Source organism: Symphodus melops (assembly GCF_947650265.1).
Source record: "Symphodus melops genome assembly, chromosome: 1".
In the NCBI taxonomy this organism is placed as follows: Eukaryota; Metazoa; Chordata; class Actinopteri; order Labriformes; family Labridae; genus Symphodus; species Symphodus melops.
This window is the reverse complement of record NC_136691.1, coordinates 52,404,528-52,428,527: the sequence shown is the minus strand read 5'-3', so window position 1 is coordinate 52,428,527 and position 24,000 is coordinate 52,404,528. Positions and strand designations below refer to the sequence as shown.

Genomic DNA, 24,000 nt, shown 5'->3' with positions numbered 1-24,000 from the left:
TTCTTCTGGGTGCAGCGTGCTTTTTGTCCGTCTCACTCACATGTTTGGAAATATGTCAGGCTTGTCTTTGGTATAAGACTCTGGCTATAGGATCGTTCAAGTCAAACACATTTTAACATGAATGAAAGGACCATGACTCTTGTTTTCACAGGTAGAAACGCTGGCCCAGCCTTACTTCTTGCAGACATTTTTCAGTGGGAGAAAGTCAAGACAACATTAGGGATATAATTTAATAATTTGGCTGTTTGCGTTCACACATGCGACCCACTCAGGAAATGTTCAGCTGTGCCGTGTAGTGTGAAAGGGGCCAAAAATTACAAGGCAAGGAAATAGGTTCAAGGTGTCACCAGAACTTCACAATCAACACAAAGCGCTAAGAATATCCCCCCCTCCTTCCCCATAAAAAACAATGTGCATTTGTAGGCCAATCAGTCATATTATTTTATTTGTTCTCAGCACCTGTTATAATATAGAAATGGATGCATGGTGTTGTGTCTTACTAACGTGTTTGTCCTGTGTTAAACAAGCCACTGTTTCAGCTCCAATAAACGTGCATCTTGCTTTTGTCTCTTTCAGGGCCAGGAGAAGTGACTTCTCTGTGAATTTTACAATTCATTTAGCAGACACTATTATTTGAAGCGACGTACATCAGAGAGTCAGCAAAACACAAGGAGGAAACAACACATAAGCAGCCCTTACGTGAAAGAAGTACAGAAAAAGAAAATATGGGCGTTTTGTGATTATCTCTCTCAGCTGAGTCTCTGTATAACAGACCGTTCACAGTCGATGCTGGGTGACTCAAAACTGCATCATTTTGGACTGAAACACAACAACTGGTCAGCATTTTCCCTCATTTACCCTTTAATTTTCTTCTGCAACATGCATGAGTTGAGTTTCAGTTTGATGATGATTTTGTTTCTATTCATTGCTAGGTCAGTGACTAAGGCACAATTAAAAGGCTGGGGGGAAGGGGAGCATCACTGGATACAGGCCACACATGCAAACACACATGTATAGACTCCTCAGGGAGCTGCATAGCACGCTTACAGACCTCACTGTTGGCTCTGATTAAGTAATTTAATATGGGAAAAACTGGCCTCACTGTACTCAGAGATCTAATCTTAACGTAAAGGGGGATTCCAAAAATGAGACAGCTGATCACACATTTAAAGGTCCGTTCAAGTTTATCATGCAATTTTTAGAATAAAGCCGAACAATGTACAGAAGAGTTGTGTTTCCTCCCCTGTGAATACAGCCCAACCCGGGTTAAAATGGACAGATGCTCCCTCCACAGCCAGCTGCAGCAGCTGTAGTTTGGATGTGGTTACACTCCCCTCTTAGAAAAGACATTTTATACCTGTGTGACAAAAGAGTTTTCTGTGAGACATGTTTCCTTCTATAGACTCTACCGACTGTATATGGACAATGCATATTCACTTCCTCCCATTGTTCAAAAGTGAAGCCAAAAGAAATGTGTTAGCATGGACGAGTTAGCGCTTTTGACCTTTACTACAGCTAGTAGAGAGGGGGAGCTGTAAATGCTTTGATTGTAGATTGTAAATAAACATGGACAAAGTCTCAGTGATCAATCAATCACCCATTGGTTACTGGTCTTAAGCCACCTGACAGATGAGTTATAAAATATATCCACCCCCTGTACATTGTGTACCAATCAGAAGAAATCCTTTTTTTTAACCTGTAGGCTGTAAACAAGTTTAATTCAGCTGTACAAATTGGCATTTTTGAATTATCTCTGTTTGGGAAGCTGTCATGTCATCCATCTTTTTTAATTAAAGATTTATTTGGGTGATTTGTCTTTATTTTAGAGATACGACATTGAATAGAGTCAGAAACAACATGTGGGAAAGAACTGCACATTGGATTCAAAACCCTCTCAAGGACTCAAGTCCCTTTACATGAAACCAAGAGGAGAGGGGACTTGATTTCATGTTAATGGATCAGAATTGTAGCACAGTCATACATGTACAGTGTGGTTATCGCATTACACCATGTCATGTGATGACTCATGTTAAATCACCACAGGCCCTGTGTGGACTATAGATGTGCTTATATAACAGCTGCTTCCTCTGTAGTTATTTGAGTCTAATCAATTCTGCTTTGTAAAATACACTCGTCAATGCTATCTATTGATCATTCAGTAAAGTGGAGGGCACTGTGGCTCAGTTATGTGCCTTTTTATGAGGCAGTCAAGTGTCATCTTCACAGATATTGAAATATACATGAGCTCTGGGCTCTTCTTTGCCCCGAGAGTCTATTGAAAGGGTCATTAAAGGTTCAAAGGATCCCCTGCATGTGTTGCCCTTGACCCATGAGGTAACATAGCACAATTATTAAAGGGTTAGTATGTAAGAATTATTGCCTTTATGAATGCTTGATAGGTATTTCTCTCAGCTCGTAGAAAAAGTAGGTGACACATGACCTTATGATTTGCCAACGTTTATAGCTACATGGTTCCAAAGGGGGCAACTATGGCTTTATTTGTGGAGTCGTTTTCTATCAACCAGAAGGTCGAGGGTCCGATGTGTCCTTGGGCAAGACATTTAACCCCAAACTGCTCTGGCTGCTTTGTCGTCAGCGTATTCCTTTGATAAAGCAACCGTCGATTTCTCCTCAAGCTTCATCACGCTTATTAGTCTCTTTGCAAATTAAACTTAGACACAAACGTGTATCTGTGCATGTTAGAGGCACTGAAAATGTATGATGAGAAGTTCCACTGGGCATCTCTACAGGTCTGCGTTTACAGTGTTTTTTTGTGTTTGTAGCATTATGCTTCAAAGTAAACACTTGGAGCCCATTTTCTGTACTTTGACTCTTTGCAGCATTTTTTTTATTTCTGACATAGTTTACACTCTTGTATGTTGTGTCTGTTTTTGAATATGCTACATATTTCCTGATGTCAGTCGTTGGGGCCTCTGTAGGCTGACTGCCCTTGTTTGCCACCTCACAGCTGTGTAAATTATATGAAACAAAATTAAGGGTGTAGCTACTTTGAGTGACAGATGGTGCCTGGCTGTCTTCTAGGACTCACCTCATCTAACTCAGCGCTCCGAACTTGACCTCTTGGATTTTGGTCCTCTCAATCCAAACATGGTGATTTCTGGCTCCAAACTGCAAAAGTGATGACAGACAAGATGCTGTCCACAAACCAACGGGTGATGTCACAGTGGTTTTGGTTCGTCAAATACAGTCTTTGATGTAACCTTAGTCTAGTTCACAACCAGGCAACCCCCAAACGTTTTCTTTTTATGACTTATAACTGCATGCTCTAGAAAGACATTGGTAACAATTTACAGAAGTATATTTGACAGATGCAGGGGCTGATCCAGACTTGTTGACTGGAGCTTCCCAATGAGGCACCAATTTATACAAACAGACATTCAAGTAGATTTTCTGACTCAAGAAAGTAACTCAACAGAGTCAAAACATGTACATCTTCTCGGCTTATTTCTTTCAAGTGTTTGCCCATAGCAGCAATTTAAAGTACTCACTAAAGAAAGTGTGTCCTATTGAAATGCAGACAAAGAGAGACTATAGTAACCTGTTGCATCACAGTCCTCACAGAGACACAGTCCCACCTCTGTCGAGGCAAATAGCCAGTCACAGTTTAGGATTTTGGGTTGACAAAAGAGATGGCTGAAAGTGGTATTCATAATGATAACTGTTATCCCACTTCCCTTGTCTTAACAATGCTCATTTTGATCTCTCTCCCCCCCCCCCCCCTCACAATAGAGACGACCCCACAGCTCTAAAATCTGAGTTATTAGTTTTGTCATGCACCGTTTGCTGGCTCTGTTAGGGCAGTCTGCCCTGTTGTCCTCATCCTCATGCTCAATGGGGTGGAATATGTCTGCGTGAAGCCATGAGGCCATCTGGTGACGCGGAACAAGTGGCATTGCCAGAAAAATCAAAAACACGAACTTAATCCGGCCTCACGCGGTCGACTCACATTCCAGATCATGCACAAAGACACTGGTCTCTATCTTTAATCTGTGATGTATTTATTGGAAATTCCTCCTTAACAACAACAGAACATGAACCAATTTGTTGCTAGAAAGCTGCAGTAGTCACAAATTTGGGTCGCAACTGACAGAAATCGGCCCACGTGAAGCATCATACCGTACACATGAGCGCGCAGCCAGCCATGCGTAAATGTCCAACTTGACTGGACATAGCGCTTAACAGATTTAAGACCCCCCTCCCTGCTCCATTTTAATCTTCAGCCAGAGATTATTATGATTATTCGTGGTGATTGATGGATGAAAAAGGAAGTCATTCAGAGCGGGGATGATGGATGACAGAGCAGGAGGATACAAAGAGCTCTGTGCGTCGAGACATCGCCGCTAAGGGATGATGTAGATGGAGATACTCAAGAGAGAGGAGAGGAGGAGGAGGGCGGGGTTTTCCCTCCAAGATGAGGCAAACTAAAAAAGCAAACTGGCTTCTCTGAGCCGGCGCATGTACTGTAGAGTCTCCAGACTAACACACAGAGCTGCACAGAGAGGGAGGGAGGGAGCAGAGAAGAGGATGGTGATGTGGTGTGAGGAGCGGCTCTTCATCTTATCTCACCTCCCCTGTGAAGCTGTGGACCGTTACATCCTGTTTCTTTAAACCGCAGCTGCTGTTCGTTTGTTTGTTTTTCTACATTATTTTTCATTATCCCCCAGTTGAGCATTCATCATCTCCATCTGGAACCATGTCGGACTCTGAGGATATGACGGAGTTCAACAGCATCGTGGAGCGGATTGAGCGGGGCGAGGTGAGTCTCATCCGGATGATTTACGGCTGTTTTCTGACAGCAGCGGTCTGTCTGTCATCATATGAGCCGGAAAGAGGCAGCGCCAGGCCGGCATGCAGGGCTGTCAAGGGACGGAGAGAGGGGCTGGCAAACCCCGACCACTACCTGATCTATTCTTCTATGAATGATCATAGTGCCAACATTTTCCATTCATTAATACCACATCACGCTGTATTGCATCATATGAGACCACTGTCTATCCGGCTCTTCTCGTATATTATGGCATGACAAAGGGTATTAATATGGAGTCTGTTAATTGATTCACTCATAGACCCACACCTAATCTACTGTCATCTATTGTGCTCTAATTCTCCATCAAGATACCGTACAGGTGTAGCTCTCAGCTATTCCAATCCAATCATTACCACCTATAGACTTAAATCAATATCTATACATCATTTGCATTATTATCTATACTGCACACACCATGATGATGTATCATAACGTTGAGAAATAAATATATCCTTTATTAATCTGAGGAGATGTTTGGCTTTACACTGTTATTGAGAGAAATCACACATAGGCCCCGAAATTCACACGTGCACTAACTGGACCTACTGTATGGACATTCATGTAGCATGTCAGAGTGGGGGCTGCACACAGATGGCATCCTGAGCAGATAGGGTTTCATTCACACTTGCTCAATGGCACCTTGGCAGTATCCGCCTCTCCAGCAACCAGTCCATTATTTATACTGGATCAGTGCAGGACTTGGACCTGCAACCCTGCTTCCAAACCCTGTTCTGACTGAGCGTAAAGATCGAGATATATTTGATTCTAATATTCAAGTCTGTTTGTCAGATTCTTCTGACATTGTAATGATAACTAATAGACCCTCTTGTTTATCCTTTTCTGATCTATTTCTGGAAAATATGTCAGGCATTTGCATTCTTCATCTTCTCTTATTACCAACACTCAGCAGTTCAAAGGCTTTCATATAATTTTATGTTTTAGTCCGTTCTGGTTTGAATTTGTCATCATAGTATCCTTAACACATTGTATTACGTAGTAACATACTGCTATAATTCATCCACGAAAATGTAGGAAGATCTGAGTTATTCCTCTTAACAGAGCCTTGAATAACCTACAGACTAACCCCCACACTCTTTATTCAGCTCTATTATATTCTTCATCATTCTGTGTCAGGGCTTCCTGCCTTGAAGGCACAGTCAGGCCTGTATTCTATTCTTAGAAGGGGAAAAAAACGTGAACATAAAGAGTTTAATTAGAGGCTTCAGTTGCTGAGAGTGTTGGGAGTTAGATAGTTGCTCAAGGCAGCTCACAGACTCCTGTCAATATGTGGGACACTTGGCAGCAGCTGCGTGCAGAGACAGGGCACCGGGTTACTGAGGTGTGTCTGTGTGTGTTAGTGTAAGTGTGAGGGGGGTAGTTACCCATTTCACCCATTTCAGACTTGCAGAGTGTGTTGAAACACATCTCTGCTGCTCACTCAATCCCTGACTTTCATCCATGCATGCATGAGCTGAGAGTGTGTGTGTGTGTGTGTGTGTGTGTGTTTCATGTGTCTTATTGAAATACAAAGCAGACTGTGCACGCAAATTACACAGTGGCCAGCTAGTGTTGCTGAATTCAGTGACGTTTTAAATTTTGATGGGGCCTGTCTCGCGTATTAAGGAGATCTGGGTAGAGTCAGAATGATCAGAGAGAATAAACATCAACATGTCAACAACTACAATCACACACATATATAAAAGTTTGTAAAGATTCCTCAGCATGAGAGAAACTGTGCCGAAATTTTGTGGCCTGAAGTATCAGATTTTAACACGTTGGGCTTTTTCAGAGTTGAGCCTCCCTGAAAGCTGTGTGAAACAGTAAGGATTGATACAGACCTTCTGTACATGCAATACAGTTTAGTGAATTAGTATGCTATCATTTATCCATTTTAATGTTTTGTTGCAGCTTGTCCAGAATTCACTAATAAAATGTAAGGGACCTTTTGCGATGAGAAAATTAACATATTTTTTTCAGATAAAAGCATGCACTATAGATAGAAGTGTCGATAGATGAAACCTCTGTGGACCCTCTACAAAGTGCCTGTGCTGTTGGCTGCCAGGAAATGCTGTTAGAAGAGTGAATGACTCGACAAAGTCCTTCATGGCCGCAGCACCTTTTCATGACTGTGCACTCTGAGATTAAATCAAAGATTTTATAACCACTTTGCTCAGTCATGGTCACCCCCCCCCCCCCCCCCCCCCGAGCACTTACATGGGGCCTTTTGTTGTTTAAATGAAACACTGTTGGATTGACTTGCTAGGGAGCCCCAATGTACAATAAAACGATCCGTACAACTATTTCAGCAAGTGATTAGCAGATCATAAATCTTCCGAAACAAAAGGAGGAACACTGACATTAGTAGAGGCTGTCAAGTTAACAGAAGTTAAAGCCTTTATGGCCTCTTTTATAGAAGTCTACTGTATGTGAGGGACAAATACATGAACAAACACTGAGTTTAGAAACTCAGAAACGCTCAGCCTGTCCTCCAATCTATACGACTCCACTGCTCGTTTGTGCAAGCGTCAAATTACAATTGTTCGTCATGAAATGACGTTTGACCCCTAACCCTAACCCTAACCGAAGTCCAAGCTAGCTAACTTAATAGTTAATTAGCACTTACCTTGGTAAGCGCATCAAGCAGTGTGACGGTGCAGGGTGACAATTTATTGGCATTTCACCGTTCGCCGGTAGGGGCGCTAATTTAGGAAACGCTCCATGGGTCGTATTACTTGACAGACGACCTCTACGGTTGTATAGGTTGAAGGACTTGTTGGAAATGCTCTGTATCTTATTCTAAACAAATGCAAAGAAAGGCTTTTTAATGTGAGATCTTTAGCAATAATTAAAGGCACAACTAGGCTCTTCAATTACCAAAGTCTTCGGCCGACTTAAACCCCTAATGGACTAAGTCAACCACAGTGCAGCCTCCAGTATACTTCTGTCTCTGCATCATAAAACACAAACTGCCTGCACCATGTGTTTGCAGCTAAAGGCACAATGACGCTCTTTCATGTGCTAACACTATACTTTCTGTGGAAACAACAGACTTTTGGCCTACTCGGCATACAAACCCGTTATGTCCAGTCCATTTTTTTAAAACAGAATTTTTGTTGTCTTTACCTCAAAGTTGGTTGAATTGCTGAATCATGCTCCATGTTGTTGATAAGAGGAGTCTATGATTCTGATTCAAGGTATTAGCCAAGCCAAGGCTTCTGACACAACAGGCCAGAAGAATTTACTGCACAACACAAAAAAGTAAAAAAAAAACCTGCATAAGGAAAAAGGCTACATGCCAGTCTTATAAACTTTTGATCAATATTTATCAGCTCCAACTCAAACATAATATGTTCAGTTTCAGTGTTTTACACAAGCCAGCAGAGACTGAAAACCGGCTAAAGAACAAGCATATAAATTGGGACTGCCAATATGTAGCGCTCATGACCACGTATACAGTGTCAATTGGACGCAGAAAAGCCAGTCTTCATTGTTCAGTCTTAGTCTCGTCCCACCAGTAGGCAGTTCAGTCATTCATGTTCCTCAGAGGATGAAGCCTTGTAACTTTGATGATGGCCTGAATTTTCATCAAGCAGTAGTTCAAAATGTTCCCTTATTCAATAACATATCCTAAACTTTACCAGATAAACCAGCACAAATGTAGGGTAGATATACTAGTTAGCACTCCATATACATAAACTAAAAGAACTAAGGCAAACTCTCAGTAGTACCAGCAGGGAAAAGTTTATTTGTTCAATTAACAAAAATCACCCGCAGAACAAAATATCCTCATTTGCAAAAGCTGTATTTTAGTTTTGTTCTAATGAGCAAACATGAGCATAAGCCTTCTTACAGATGGTGAATATACATCTCTGTTATCTCAGTCATTGAACACTGAAGACGTACATTCATAAACCTATTCATGTATTTACGCTAATTGAATTTTCAGTCATTTACAGACACTGACTTAATAAAAAGGTTGCTTGTGCTGTATTTCCACCTCGCTATTTGAACAAAGTAGTTGTGTAATTATGTTAGCCTACATAGCTTCAGTCAGCTTCATGGTTGTATTTTGTAGCTAAATTACTATTTTTTGTCGTCTTGTAAAGTGTGTTTTTAGTTTAATGTAATCCTGAATAGTTTAGGCTCTTAGCATGTAGCTCAAATCTCACTATTATGTAAACACAAACATAAACACTGATATATATATATTAATCATTCAAACAAAAAGTGAACCCAAATACTCATACTAGTAGGCTATGCAAAATATACATGTTACTTTTATAGATAACATAAACATACATATTTACATAACATATAAATAACTAGGCTATATGAATACAAAAAAATACATCCAATACACATAAACACTCATGATAAAGTAGGCTAACATATGGATCACTTTGGTTTAAATCTGAAAGATAATGAATTTAAAGTGACGTGTGTCATGAAAACAGAGTGATGTGGGTTGAAGTAAGGTTTACGAGGAGCACGTGAAGGCAGCAGCAGTTCCTATGGAGATTAACCCCCCTCCTCTCTCTCTCTCTCTCTCTCTCTCTCTCCCTCTCTCTCTCTCTCTCCCCCCCCTCTCTCTCTCTCTCTCCCTCTCTCTCTCTCTCTCTCTCTCCCTCCCCCCGCCCCCTGCCTGTGTGCACTGCAGTAGTGAATTGGCTGCTGATTCATCACGGCGCAGCGTCACTCTATTTAAATTCATTCAGCCGTCGCTGTCGGCATCTTCTGCCTCCGCCGGAGAACTTTGTTTTTAGCCCGAACTACACAAAACACACACACACATAGAAAGCGCCGGATAAGGTGTATTTTTAATTGAACTCTCACATAGGCTCCAGGCTGAGATTTTTCTTCCTCACCATGTCTGCAGAAAAGCGGCGCAGCAGCACGACTGCGGTAAGTTTGGAGCAGATTTTCTGAAGCCGGGAGGAGGATAACACAACAATCATTGTCTACCAGCCTGTAGCTTCTCCTCTGTGGAAAAGAGACCCGGACATTGTGAAAAGTTCGCACCGACAGCGTGCCCATTCATTATTCATTTCAGCGTCACGTTTCTTAATGAAACATTGTTGTGTCGGGTTTCTTTGTTTCTTGGGTTTAAACTTCCTCTCTGTGTTTTGTCTTGTTTACACGCGTGGTGGCGTTTTTTCTTCAGTAAATGTTTGCTCGAGCAGACTTTGTTGATACGTGTGTGTTATCATCACACCAGCTGAAATAAATGAACTAATCAGTCTGTATATTCATTAGAGGACAGTGTGCGCGTGAGCTCCTGGAACCATTTGTTTCACTACTGTTTGTCTATATTTAGCCGGGCTTAATCCTGTCTTATGTAATGCATCAGAAACCGAGTGAAGACCCCATCGCTGGCTGTGAATGTGACTTGTGTTAATGTGACTTGTGTTAATGTGACTTGTGTTAATGTGACTTGTGTTAATGAGACTTGTGTTAATGTGACTTGTGTTAATGTGACTTGTGTTAATGAGACTTGTGTTAATGAGACTTGTGTTAATGTGACTTGTGAATGTGACTTGTGTTAATGTGACTTCATCAGTGCCTCGTTGAAAGGTTTGCAAACAGGCGTCAGAATTAAAAACTAGACTTGACACATGTTGCTGCTGCTGCTCAGGTATCTATCTGTCTGCAAGTCTTTCATTGCAATGTCGTGAATCTGCAGTGAACACATTGCAAAGGTCTCAACTTACTGCATTATATAAGGAAACGTAAACATCTCTAATGTAAGAAAGAAATGCTTTCTCAATCAGCATGTGTGACACATTATTTGACATGTTGGATAGTGGCATGGGTATAATGACCATGCTTTGTCTTTGTTTTGAAAAACTGTCTGCCACCCTCTGATTGGGATTTTTTTAATTAAGGAGAATTATATTGCAAACACTGCTTTAGTTTTATACACAAAAGCAGATTAACCGAGTTAGGGATTTTATGGTCTATTGGCGCTTCTATTAATCCCTCTTCTTCAAATCATTATACATTTTTTAACCTCAGGAAAAAAGCAAACTGTTGTTTGCACAGCCTAAAGTGCTGACAACAGGCCTACTTGAGCTGCATAGTCATCCTAAGAATAGCGTATTGTTCCAGAAATCAAAGGAAGGCTGAATCCTCCAAACACTGCAGGTGTCGTTACTATTTCAGTCTGCTCTATGATGCTATTTCTGTCTTAGTGTTCACCCTTTTTTCTTTGGCTGAGTTTCGAAGACATGACAGCAGATGTGGAGTCCTTAATTGTACATCTATAATCAAGCTTCTATCACCCATCAGGTCCCGATCAAGAACATCGAGAGGGAGCTGATCTGCCCGATCTGTAAGGAGCTCTTCACCCACCCGCTGATCCTGCCCTGCCAGCACAGTGTCTGCCACAAGTGTGTCAGGGAGCTGCTCAACCTGAACCATGAGGACTCTTTCGATGCCGGCTCGGAGTGCTCCCTGCCCGGCAGCCCCAGGTCCAGGGTGCCCTCTCCCTCCATGGAGAGGCTAGACAGGCTTGTGAGATCAGGTGGGTCTCGGGGTAAGGAACAGAACTTACTCAGTTTTATCTATTTATTGACCACAAGTGTAAGCAGAAATGTTTCCGAGGCTAAACTCGTTTCCCAACAGTGTGTTGAGGGATTATCAGGAGCAGTGGGTCTTCAGTTTGTCAGTATGATCCAGTGATGTATTATGCGAGCTAATGGAGGCTAATGCTTAAACGATCAATGCACAGGAAAGTATCAAATGCATCTTAGGCTGTTTGCACTTCCAAAGAGAACAAATGAGATCTGTATCTGACAAACCAATTTCCTGTTGCATTATCCTCCTCCCAATTGTCTCTGCTTCAAGTTTTAGTTCTGCTGTCATCATTCTGTCAACAGGTTTAAATGGCTTTACTCGGATTCACCTCAACAGAAAAGGATAAAAAGCTTTTTTTTGGTGTAGTTTCAAAATGGAAACTAAAGGGCATATTCAATTACCTAAAAAGCAGAGCCATTGATAAAATGATTAACCAGACCTTTAGTCAATGCAAATTGAAGATTAAAAGCAAATAAGAATGTGGAAACTATGAAATAAAGGGCCAAGCATTGTAGTGCTATATAATGGTGAATGAATGTGGTGCAGACACTACCCTTCTCCTGTTCTTGTCCTAAATTAAAATGATTTAACTATTTTACTGCTCATCTATTACAGTGTCAGTCATCACCTGTAGCTATAATCCTGTCTGCTTTTACTTTCCTCTTCAAACAGTCAGCAAAAAAAAACTTGACAAGCTGTGGAGTTTTTTTTTTCTACCAGGAGAGAAAAGAAATGTTGACAAGCTCTCTCAAGCCCTAATTGTGTTCACCGTCTGCGTCTAAGGGCCCAGGGGCATCGAACATCCCCTCCCATCATTAGGAGCTCATGTTTTCATTTGGGAAATGTTTCAGGAACTAAAGACAGAGAAGCCATCATTTCAACTCTTACCTTTTAATCAGATATTCAATATGTGTTCTGTGCATGAGTGAACAAAGCTTCTTTAAGGCATTTTAAAACTCTCCTCCAAGCTGAGCTGGAGACGGGGAAAATGTGGCGGAGGAGGGGTTGTCGTTACAGGCAGCTAAGTTAACTTGTCACAACATTTGTTCTTTTCTCACCACATGGCACGGCTGCAGCCAAGCTTGAGCAGGTCAATGTCTAAGCCATGAAACGGCACGGTGGGGCACAAGGCTGCCTTTCTGCCCTCTGAGAGCTCTGGGCTGCGGGCCATTTCCAGAAAGACATCGTCTCATCTCATTTGTAGTCCATGAAACAAGAGTTGTCTCTGACATCCATACTTCTTACTGGTTCGAAGAAGTTTTTTATTTGGAAAGTTTGGTCAAACAGGAAAAGTTGCTCCCTTCTTACTGCTGCAATGTACAGAAATAATATAAACTAACTTCACCATGACTGATAGTGACATAACTACAAAACCACCTGAAATGTTGGCAACAGTATCCAGAAAAACATGAAGCTAATTCTACGCCATTTTAATTGTTATACTCTTTGTAACTTTCTGCAAAAGCTTCAGAGTAAGACATTTTAATATTTGGCAGAGAGGATAAAAAACATTAACTCTTACCTACCTCTGGCATTTTTTATTTCACAAAAGAATATAAAGACAATCGAGCACAATGGGAAGATATAAAAGCACTTATGTAGGTGTGGCAACAACCTGTCAGTGGCTTCTATGGAAACCTCCCCCAGAGGATATACAAAAGGTAATACATACCAAACAAAACAAACAGAATATTTTATTATTTACATGTAAAATTGGAAAGGTTTGGTACACCAAGATGATCAAAAGAAAAATCAAGAGCTGTTGCCATGCTATAAGGAAGGACTTGCTGTTTCTTGTGGATTGTTATTGAACATAACACTTCTACTTTTGAGGTTTTGACTAGTTTAGAGTTGGTGCTACAGATAACCACTGAGCCTAAGAAAGTTTTGGAAAAGGGACGAGAGAAAGTGTACTAAATAAAACCAGTTTGTAAACCAAAATCAGATATTTCACTGTGTTAACAGGGATTAATGCACAAAGGACATTTGAGAAACTGCTCACGGCTGAGAAAATGTAACTTATTGCGGTGTTCAAAATGACTCTTTAGAAAGCCAAATAATTCTCATGGAAGTTTTAATCAGCAAAAGCTTTCAATTCGCAGCTCTGTATCCAGTAGTGGAAATATTCTTCAACTTGTTTTTAAGTTAATTGTTTTTTGTGGGTACACTGAATGTTCTACTGCAAAAACTGTTTATGGTATATTTATGTTTGGATTCATGACACAAGAGAATTAATGTAAAAAGGTTTAAATCAGAACTGTCTTATGAATGACCATGCAGAATAAAACCGAGTGGCATTTGTGTTGCCTGATCTCCATTTAGCCTGACCAATGCTGCAACTCTAAAACAGGAGTAGCTATAAAGATCCCCAGAGTACAGTGAGGTGAACAGCTTTTTTTTTTTTTTTTTTTTTTTCTGGGAGCTATTCAGCCATTCATGATTGAAAACCAGTGAAACTGGGCTCTTGAACACAGCGTCCCTCATTCAGAGTCCCCCTCCCCTTCTTCAGCCCTGAATAAGTTCATTCTTCACTGGCAGGTCTGCATCTGTTTACGCAGGAAATAATCAAATCCAGCTCTTAAATAAGCAAATCTGATGCATTGCTTAAAACCACACACAGCTCTGTCACTTGGATACTGTGACTTGATCCCCACTGTTCGTATTTTGCATCTGTAATACATTTTCACTGTATTTAAGCTGTCCTTTTTTCAAGAATTAGGTTTTGTAAAACATGAACTTGTCACGTTTTGTTCTTGTGAAATTCCTCAGAGGATTATTTAATGAGCTTGCCTCTGAATTAAGTGCATTTAAAACGGCAGATTTAGAAAATACAAGTTCTCCTGATGTTTAGAATATTTAAGGACTCTCAGTGAATGCTGTGATTAAATTAACTCCGGCACACGGAGTTACTGGGTAATACCACTGACCGGGTCCGACACTGGGACGTCAGCTCTTTGGTAGCCATGGTGACGCAACCTGCCTGTAAGGAATGAATGAGGGATTAGTTGAGGGAGAGAAAGAAAAGACTTAAGGCTATATTTATCATTGTGCAGCTTGGGCAAGCCTTTCTTTGCTTGGACAGAGAAAGGCGGTTTAATAAAAAACTTCATCAGCATTGTTTCTGTACCTCATCATACTTTTTAAGTTACTGGGGCTCAATTTGAGCTTTTTATGTTTCATGGCTAACTCTTGAAAAGTGCACTTAAAGTGGAAGTTAGTGCTCGAAAGTTGTTTGACTAAAAGCGTAAAAAAAAAATGTATGAACACATTTCAAACAAAACTGATACTGCTTTTATGTCTGTAAATATGAAGCTACACCCAGGACAAAGTTAGCTTAGAATAAAGAATAATTTTCTCTGTTGCTCTGCCTACTTTTATTTTTTTGATTTCAGTTAACTTGAAAATTCATGGGTAACAATAATGATATTTTAGTATTAAACACATCATTTTGGTTATAGAGCTTTGACATACTGACATATTAACCATTACAGAAACATAAAAAAGGATTTTGTTGATGTGTTAGTTCAGGGCTTCTGTGGTTTTCTAATCAGTTTCTTTAATATCTGTATATTTTCAGACTGAGTGAACTAGCATAAGCTTAATAAAGCTGGCTCACTATAGCTGATGATATTAGCCAATTATACTAATCTTTTTAGCTGGCAAAAGTCTGTATTTAAAAACAAATAGCCTTTATTTTTGCCACAAAGATATTAATAGCAGCTGTGTTAGTTGGTTAGAAATATCTCCTTTTTTAATGTGTCAAGGTCAATCATTTAATCGGCAGGTAATAGTGTTGAAGTGTAGTAGGAGGATGTTGTCATAGCGAGGCTAGCTGTTAAAGATCTCCTGCTGTAAAGCTGCCTGAGCTAAGCTAGCTGTCTCCCTGGTGTAGCTTCATTTCTGGTATGCAGATTTCTCTTCTCTGAAGTCTCAGCCAGAACATAAGTGAACGAAGCCTCTGTACACATTGCAGAAGATAAATGGCACATAGGCTAATCTTGAAGTTGCATACATTTTGTAAGTGTATTTTTAATGGGTGCACTAATCAAAAGTTAATTGTACTTTTATAACTGTTGACGTCTTTTGTATATTTTGAACATGCCGTATTTCACACTGAATTGCATAACCAGATTTTCTTTCAAATCCAAGTTTCACCTTCCCTTTTTGTATGTTTGCTTCTTTTCTCAAAACGTCATGATGCCTTTTTTTTAAAATGATAACCTCACTTCACGTTTTATTTTCCTGTTGGTCTCACTTCACTTCTCTGTTCCATGCTTGCAGCCACTATGCGAAGGTCGTGTGGAAGTCGAGGTAGACGCGGGCTCCGTGTATTGAGTAGCTGTAGTAGTGAGTACAGTGTTACTAGAACCCCGTAAAAACCCTAGTTTGGTTTCTACCTTTCTGTACCTGATGTACTTTAGCCCTGTCAACATAACCACACTGACACACAACACAGGTTGGGTACAAAAAAGATAAACATTATTAGTTACTTAGAAACAAAACAACATAAAGGAGTTTAAGCATTTGCCCCAGAGCCTAAAAATAATTTGATGTCTTTATCTAGACAAGGAATTTTAAAGATGATGCAAAATGCTGAAGCCCATGCCAGTCTTTACCCACGGTATTTAATTTTGCAAGTAGGATAGGAGAATTAGAGGGAGCAAAGGCCAAAAGGGAAAACCTTTAAGCAATGTTGAGTCAGCATACAAGGAGGCTGATTAAAAGAGGAGTGCCATGGAGTCAAATGAGAATCATAGGGAGGCGGAGTCTTTGACAGACGTGTTTTAGTGCTTGAACTGAGCCAGCGAAAGAAGTATTGATTTTCTTTCTAGGAGTTTAGGTTGGACAAGAATCTATGTGTACACTAGCAAAGCTTTACATTCATTTCATGAAACGTGGTGTCAGGTAAAGCTGCTTAAATGAGCTGTAGAACTGTACATCACTGTTCTTACAGGAGGAAAACGCTCATACTGCACATTGACCGAGGAATAACATAAACTATGTTTGGACTTGCTGAGATTCTTAACAGGCTTTAAATGACTGATAACTGAGTGTGCCTGCAGGCTGTGCTGATTAGGCTTCACTCTACAATAGTTACTGTTTATAAGAGCACAGGCCTGTTTCAGTCTAGCTTTAATCATTTTTGGCATGATCAATTGAGAAGTGTCAGATTGCCGGCCAAGTTAAACAAAACTGAATTCTGCTTATGTTGGCAAATCAATGCAGTCATTCAACATGCTCAGTTACTGTTCCTGAGAAAGTATATTCTTCGCCTAAGAAAAATCTGGTCTTCACAAAGCCTCTGTAAGAGTAGATTCAAAAAATAGCAGCAAGCTAGATAAAAAATGGTCTCATCAGGTACAATAGAATCATATTTTGAAAGAAAAGCATTTAAATCCATCTAGAAACTCGCTGATCTGATTGGTATAACTGCATGTTTTTGAAATATATAAATAATATAACTGCAGCATCAAACTCTGTGTGCAGGGAGGAAGTAAAGCCAAGCCCCTTTTACTCTATAATGACTCGTCAGTTTCTCCTCACTGCAGCCTCCCTCTGCAGATCCACAAATCAACACACCCTTTACTGCAGGCTTCTCCTGTCTGCATCTCGTTGGCAAACCCATTCTGTCTTGACCAGCAGACCCCACGTTTTTGCACAGTGTCACGACATGACGCATTCATATACTCAGTGTTTTCAGGGTTAGACTTCTGCATCAGTCATTAGTTCAAATAAAAAGATTTTCTGACAGATTTGTCCTTTCATCCAAAGACGTACATCGTAATAACGAGAACAAGTCACCTTCATCTCCATCATCAGATTAAGTTGGTCATATTGTCACGCCACATCAATGTTATGAAGTCTGTTTTGTCACATGAACCCAGTCAGGTAGGGAAATCAAAGTGTGGCAAACTGATCTCAGTACAGTTTGTGTTCTTGATAGACAGATTTAGCCTTTAGGTGTTAAACTGTCCCTGCACTGTCACAGTCCTCACTTATGCTCTCATCTCTCACAAGTTTGCACACGACTAGCTACACATAACACCATTTGTTTTTGTTTGCTCTTCCACTGCTGCTTTTCCCTCAGCTGAACCTTCTTTTGTGAAAGTGTTTTTGAATAGCTTTCCTGTGTTTTCGCTTACTTGAGGAGTGTTTGATTTAATTTCCAGGTCCTCGGAAACGAAGTGGAAATTCTGGCTTTCAAAATGAGATAAATCCAGCACTCCTCGGTTCCCCTGTCCCCCAAAAACGTGAAGCAATATTTTTTTTTTTGGGTCATTTACTTTGCCTTGTATTGACCTCAGTTTGCTGGCTTTATTTAAGTGTGTGTAGCATCAGTGTTTGGCTTGTGTCTGTGATGTGACCTTGTGTGAGCACCTCCTGTTACTGTGTTGCTGCTTTGTTCTGATGCTGCTGCATCAGTAACAAGCACAATAATGTGAGAAACTCTTAAAGGCAGTGCTGCTTTAAGAGGAGTATGTTGAAAATGAGTATTGATGCATTGAACTGGACATTTAATATTAGGTTTAATTGCAGGCTGTTTTGAGTTTTGCATTGCATGTTTTTCCGAATACTCTGGTAAGTCATATTTTTATTTTCTTAATGTCAGGAAAAATAGAATTTATTTTCTTTTGTCCAGATCAGTGTGATCACTCTAATAGTCATTCCCCCTATTTGTAAATGACTGACTGGCAGTATTAAATTAATTTCTAATGCATACATTGTATTTGTTCTCTATAAGCTCCAAGGATTCCTTCCTCCCCTGACTATCCTGCATCTCATCACTCCTGAATCGACCCCAGTAGGCTTGTAAAGTCTCTCTCCTTGGACTTATTTCCCTTTTATGACAACTGCTCAATGAACCGCCTGTTCTACTGTTGTGCTCCATACATCCATGTCTTCATGGAGTATTGGTCATTGTGGAAATAAAGCACAAAGGGAGACATACTGAGGCCCTATTTGTTACAGCTTGATATTTCCATGTGTGTTATCAAAGGCATTTTTTGCCTTAAGATCATACTTGGCAAGTCACGCTGATGATGTAATGCTGCTTTTGTGAAACTCGGCCCAGAATCTGTTCAACACAAATGGGGGTTCACATTTTCAAAGCCCCTTTTGGACTATTGGAAACTATCCCTTCACTGTAGTTTTGCAGTCAAAGGACATTGTTGTTCACATGTCAAAATAGGGCCTCAGACAAGACTTGAAACTGGGTGACCTAAAGGTTGGAGTCTCCATTACCCCGATCTTTTCTCACTTGCCCTCCGCCGCTCTCTTCCAGGCTCCATTTCGTCCCCGGGGTGGCGCAGAGGCTCCGTGACTCCCAGAGTCACCGCCATCCCATGCCCGGGCTGTCAGCACGACATCGACCTCGGTGAACGCGGCATCAGCATGCTGTTTCGTAACTTCACTCTGGAGAGCATCGTCGAGCGCTACCGCCAGGCGGCCCGAGCAGCCATCGCCATCATGTGTAACATCTGCAAGCCCCCGCAGCAGCAGGAGGCCACCAAGAGCTGCATGGACTGTAAGGCCAGCTACTGTAACGAGTGCTTCAAGCTGCATCACCCATGGGGAACACCAAAAGCTCAGCATGAGTATGTCGGTCCCACCACCAATTTTAGGCCCAAGGCAAGTATCATTACCTGAAGAAAGGTTTAACTCTGTCCCCTTTTGTTTGGATGTCTTTAGGGGAAAAAAACAAACAACATTTTACATTGAGTTGGACTATGAACCCCGAGAGATAAGTTGTCACATGAGTCGAAAATAAACATGAGCTTAGATAGACTTTGAATTGCTCTAGTCCTTAAAGGATTTAATGAAATGTTGAAGACATCAGATGTTTGTGGATTATAGAAATGTAAGTCAGTCGTGGTTCTGATGAAACATTGCTGCTCTAGCATTATTCAATAATAGAAATACTTACACAAATATGCACACTTTTAAACAATCTAGTAATAATATAATGAAAGTTTAAACGTCTTATATGCACCTTTCTCCTAATCTTTTACTGTGAATGTCTAAGTCAAAGTATTGTTTCATATTTTTAAGTGAAAATTACTTTTGTCTATTAAATGGACAAATGCTGTTTGAAAAATTGGAATGAGGATCCTGGTACTTAGAAACAGTGCTGACATTAAATTCTATTTTTAGACTAACCAGGAAATGGCTCACAGAGCTGTCTAGATGCTTTTTTTTTTTTTTTTTTTTTTTTTTAAGTTTGGGTCACCTTCCTGTTCTACTTGAAAATCCGCTTTTGATCACAGAAGTCACGGCTGCATTATAAAACATTAAGATGTGTTCATTTTGTCTCTGGATTAATTCACTGTTGTGTCAAATATTTCAGGTACTCATGTGCCCAGAGCACGAGATGGAGAAGGTGAACATGTACTGTGAGGTCTGCAAACGACCAGTGTGTCACTTGTGCAAGCTGGGAGGATCCCACGCCAACCACAAAGTCACATCAATGAGCAGTGCCTACAAGATCCTGAAGGTACCACATTCACACATTAGAAAACATGGAAGCTAGCTTGGCTGCTTGTATGTGAATGTTGGTGGCTATATAAAGAGCAAAACAACACTGACTGATGATGACAAAGATTAGCGTGAGCTTGAACATGTTACTGTTGAATGGGGATTGGAAAAAGACTGACTGTAAAAAAAGATTAGTATTGAAACAATGTTAATGGAAAGTTTAAGTGTAAAATACCTTCATCACTCCAGATGTTTTTTATTAAATTTAGAATAATTGCAAGAATGGTAAGCGTAACCTTGGTCTGCGCTTAGCTCGATGCAGTGCAGATACAGTCTCACACCTTACAACACAGAAAATGAGCTATGTGTTCAAGGCCCTTAGACCAATCTGCATCCTCGTTTTAAAAACACGCATACATTTCGTGGGTGTGGTTGCTTTGACTGACAGCAAGGTGAGTTGTCTCTTTATCAGCATTTCCATGTTGGCGCCACCCTCTTTTGACTTCAAAATGCCTCTTCAGAAACCAGTGGGTGATGTCACAGAGATTGTTTGTATGTTTTATATCGTGAGTCTCTGTATTGAGTCTCTGTTTCGCCTGATAATAAACCCTTTAAAGGCTAGTTTGATTAAACACGGTTCAGTCCTTTTATAATCTCTTCCGTGGGCAGGGAGTTGGGTCTTAGTTTTTTGTTGCTGTGCAGTACCTCCCATTGATTGGTCACTGAATCTCTCATCTCCTGCTGTAATATTAATGCCTTTACCTGTGCTGGCCTGCATTAGACTGTAGATATCCATCCCCTTCGTTTGGAAACTGAAACCCTCCCGGGCTCGCAGGCTTAAGGCTAATTAGTCCCGCTTGTAGTCATCAGATTTTGTCGCTCAGTAGATGCATTTCTTTCAGTTTGATTTCTCTGCTGTGGAGAAATATCTTTAGATCGCTTTAAGGAGTGTTTGTTTGCTTTGCAAAGGAACACAAAAGCAAGCCCAGTCTTTCACAGTGCAGATGAAATGAAACTCATAGAAAAGTGCGATGATCTTGTTGACATGGGAACCACAGTTAAGTGGATTTGATGCTTGCAGCTTTTAGCAAGTCATGGTCGAATCTGAGAAATTCAATCTGCTCGCTTGTGATGACAAAAAGTCTTCGTTGCTCTTTTAATATTTAATGAGACAATTTGTTCCACGTGATTTTGTGTATTGTATCTTCACATTGTTGAAGATGTATCTGGTGTCCTGAACAGTCCCTGAACCCTTTGTGAGGAGGTGCGTTAGGTTTCAGTTGCTTTGGACATAAATGCTCGATCATATCACTGTACTGTAGTGAATGTTGTTTTGACATGCTGCTCCCAGTGGAAAAAAAAAACCTTGGCACTGCATTTCGGGTCATACACTTAGATTGAGATCTTCCAGAATATCAGTCAGTATATCTTGCACAGCATGTAGACGCAACAAAGCAGCAGATTTTATACAGTGAAATCTTTTCAAGCAAAGTCATGAACAGCTTCTTCAACTTTAGGAAATCTCTGTTTTCCATCTGATTTAAGTGAATCTGTTTCGTCTTAGTAACAGAAGGAATTTTGTTGAGCCATCTTCGGAAACATGGAGGCACACAAAATGTCCGGTTAAGTAATACTACTACTGCTACCATCCCTGCATTGGCAGCTGTTTTAAGTGAGGGAAGGGGCCTCCTCCTGTCAGAGCACAGAAATGCTCCCGTTTTTGTGAACTATGTACCAGCTGAAATCCGAATGTGAGCACCAAATCCCACTATATTCCGTGAAATAGGGCATGTTTTAATCTTTTTTTTCTTTTCTAGTGTTAAGCTGGTTTCACATGACAAAACATGCGCCCACCAGGAGGTAGAGCACAGCAAAATACAGCACAGAAAAAAATGCTGTTCAGATTTTGATTTGATTTGTTATTGCAGTCACAGCTGTATTATTCACATATTTTATGAGTGTAAGTTCATAAATCTCCCCTGCTCATTTGTGTTACTCATGGCTGCCAGAGTCACGGCTCTGCACTGTCAGACGTCAGTGGGAAGCAATGTCAGAGTTGAATGATGGCTCTTCCAGGGAAGAGCCAGGTGGAAAGATGAGTGATCCAGTAAGAACAACTTCCTGCTGTTTATTCCAAAGAAGTTCTGAGCAAAGACTTGACTTTGTGATGAAATTGCCCAAAATTTAAGTATCTTAAAAAAAGTTGTGTAATGTTAGCCTTTTTAAAACGGCTTCAAATACAGATTTTACAGTTTTGCCCAGCGGGGACTTGAGTGGGATCAGTGATGAACTCCACTGAGGCCACTGAAGAAACATTTTTCCTTATGACCAGCATAACAAAAGATGAGTGGCAGAACAGTATCAGGTCTTGATGAAAACATCTGCAGTGAGATACATGCATGAAGCATAGATGTGGAAACACACGAGTTTCTGAAGGGCTGTTTAGAAGCCCATCGAGGACCGTTGACATATCGGAAAATGCTGACTCTGCAGACTACCTTACTGCAACTTTTTGCACATTCTCATCAATTTATCTTGTCATATGGTGCAAGCGTTGTGTCCAGGTCTTTATAATAAATCCATGCATGCAAAACACCAAGTTCATGTTTCAGGTTTACTTGGTTTTAAGCAGTACTTGGTGTACAGTCGTTTTATTTGTCATTCCAGTTATGCGTCAGTGTATGGACCTGATCCAGTGTTTCAAAAATGTATGAAAGTGTCTGTAATGGCTGCTGCTCTTTTCTCTCATCAGGAGAAGCTCGCCAAGAGTATCCATTACCTGATCAGCAAAGAAGACCAGGTCAGGACTCAGATTACTGAGCTTGATCTGCTCATCAATCAGACCGAGGTGAGAGAGAGCTGACTCATCCTGCAGCCACTTCTTTCCCACTCTACTCCTAATGTTTACAGCATGCTCTGCACACTTTCCCTTTTAATTATAACCCTTAAATGTTTCATATTTTAATGTTGGTTTACCATTGCGTTTTGTAAGCCGGGAAATGTTTATTGTGTATTAAATTTCTTTATTTTAAACGTAATGCTCCGTCTTTAACCTCCTGCTCTTCTCTAAATACGAATGTTATCATTTGTATAAAATACTTAGTCCTATAATTGATCTCTCTTGATAAGGAATGACACAGAATGAATCTGAGTTGAGCTTTATGCCAACATGGTAAACCAAACCTCTGATAGGGCTCGCATTGAAAGTGATATGTGAAATTGAGAGGGCAGAATACCTCCACTAACATTTTTCCTTTAGAAGACAAATACGTATTCAGTGAGCACAGAACCAGTCTGTGAAGTAGAGAAACAATTACACGTTGTCTGTGTGCGAATACGGAAGTTCTGTGAGCAAACAGTATGCAAACCACACAAACAAGGAAACACTGGATTTGCATTGAGGTTTCCCTCATGCATACGTCTGAGTTTCAGCCTCTTTGTTCCTCTTTTACTTTCATGTTATTCAGTCCACACTTTTGGTCCTCTTATTAAAGGAGTGTGTGTTTCTTCCTTGTTTCAAATGCTTTCTTTTGTGATGGAAACTGTTAAGCTCCTCCTTCACTGACTTTCTCACTTTTGTTCAACCCAAGTTTTTCCACCACAGATGATGACCTAATGATGCGCTGAAGCTGATTTTCTGAAATCATGACTTTATAATCTTTCTTTTTTTCCCAATGTGAAGGAAAATGGCCAACTAGCAGAGCGACAAGCCAATGAACACTTTGAGCGACTGTTTGAGACCCTGCAGGAGAGGAAGTCGGAGATGTTGCGTTCCATCGAACAGTCCAAAAACAGACGCCTTGAACAACTCAAGACTCAGGTTTGAGTCCCGTTCATCTTCAGTGTCCATTACAGACGTGCATGCGTCATAAACTCATCACATTCTTACCTGTAGAAGAAGTAGCTCATGCCTTTTTTTATGAAATGATGTCACAGGTGGAGGAGTACCAGGGCATGCTGGAGAACAGTGGTCTAGTGGGCTACGCTCAGGAGGTTCTGAAAGAGACGGATCAGTCCTGCTTTGTGCAAACCGCAAAGCAGCTACACACCAGGTAAAACTGGTGTTGCATAAACCACAACACTTGTGCTGATGGAGTTATTCAGAGGAGGTTTTACAGAAAACGTTC

At 40.6% G+C, this 24,000-nt stretch overlaps 1 protein-coding gene across 3 annotated transcripts in view; it reads left to right on the top strand.

The window, feature by feature from the left end:
• Window positions 1–4,530: 4,530 nt before the first annotated feature.
• trim36 (tripartite motif containing 36) overlaps window positions 4,531–24,000 on the top strand; it is a 34,439-nt gene continuing 14,969 nt past the window's right edge. The window contains exons 1-7 of one of the 3 annotated variants that reach the window (XM_079365824.1): window positions 4,531–4,777; window positions 11,114–11,348; window positions 18,684–19,030; window positions 19,746–19,892; window positions 22,626–22,721; window positions 23,556–23,693; window positions 23,810–23,925. In XM_079365824.1, coding sequence (XP_079221950.1) covers window positions 4,715–4,777; window positions 11,114–11,348; window positions 18,684–19,030; window positions 19,746–19,892; window positions 22,626–22,721; window positions 23,556–23,693; window positions 23,810–23,925 — 1,142 coding nt within the window. In that variant the 5' untranslated portion in view covers window positions 4,531–4,714. Of the gene's footprint in view, window positions 4,778–9,491; window positions 9,731–11,113; window positions 11,361–18,683; window positions 19,031–19,745; window positions 19,893–22,625; window positions 22,722–23,555; window positions 23,694–23,809; window positions 23,926–24,000 lie in introns of those variants that run through there. The other 2 variants (XM_079365823.1, XM_079365822.1) reach the window with 2 other exon arrangements.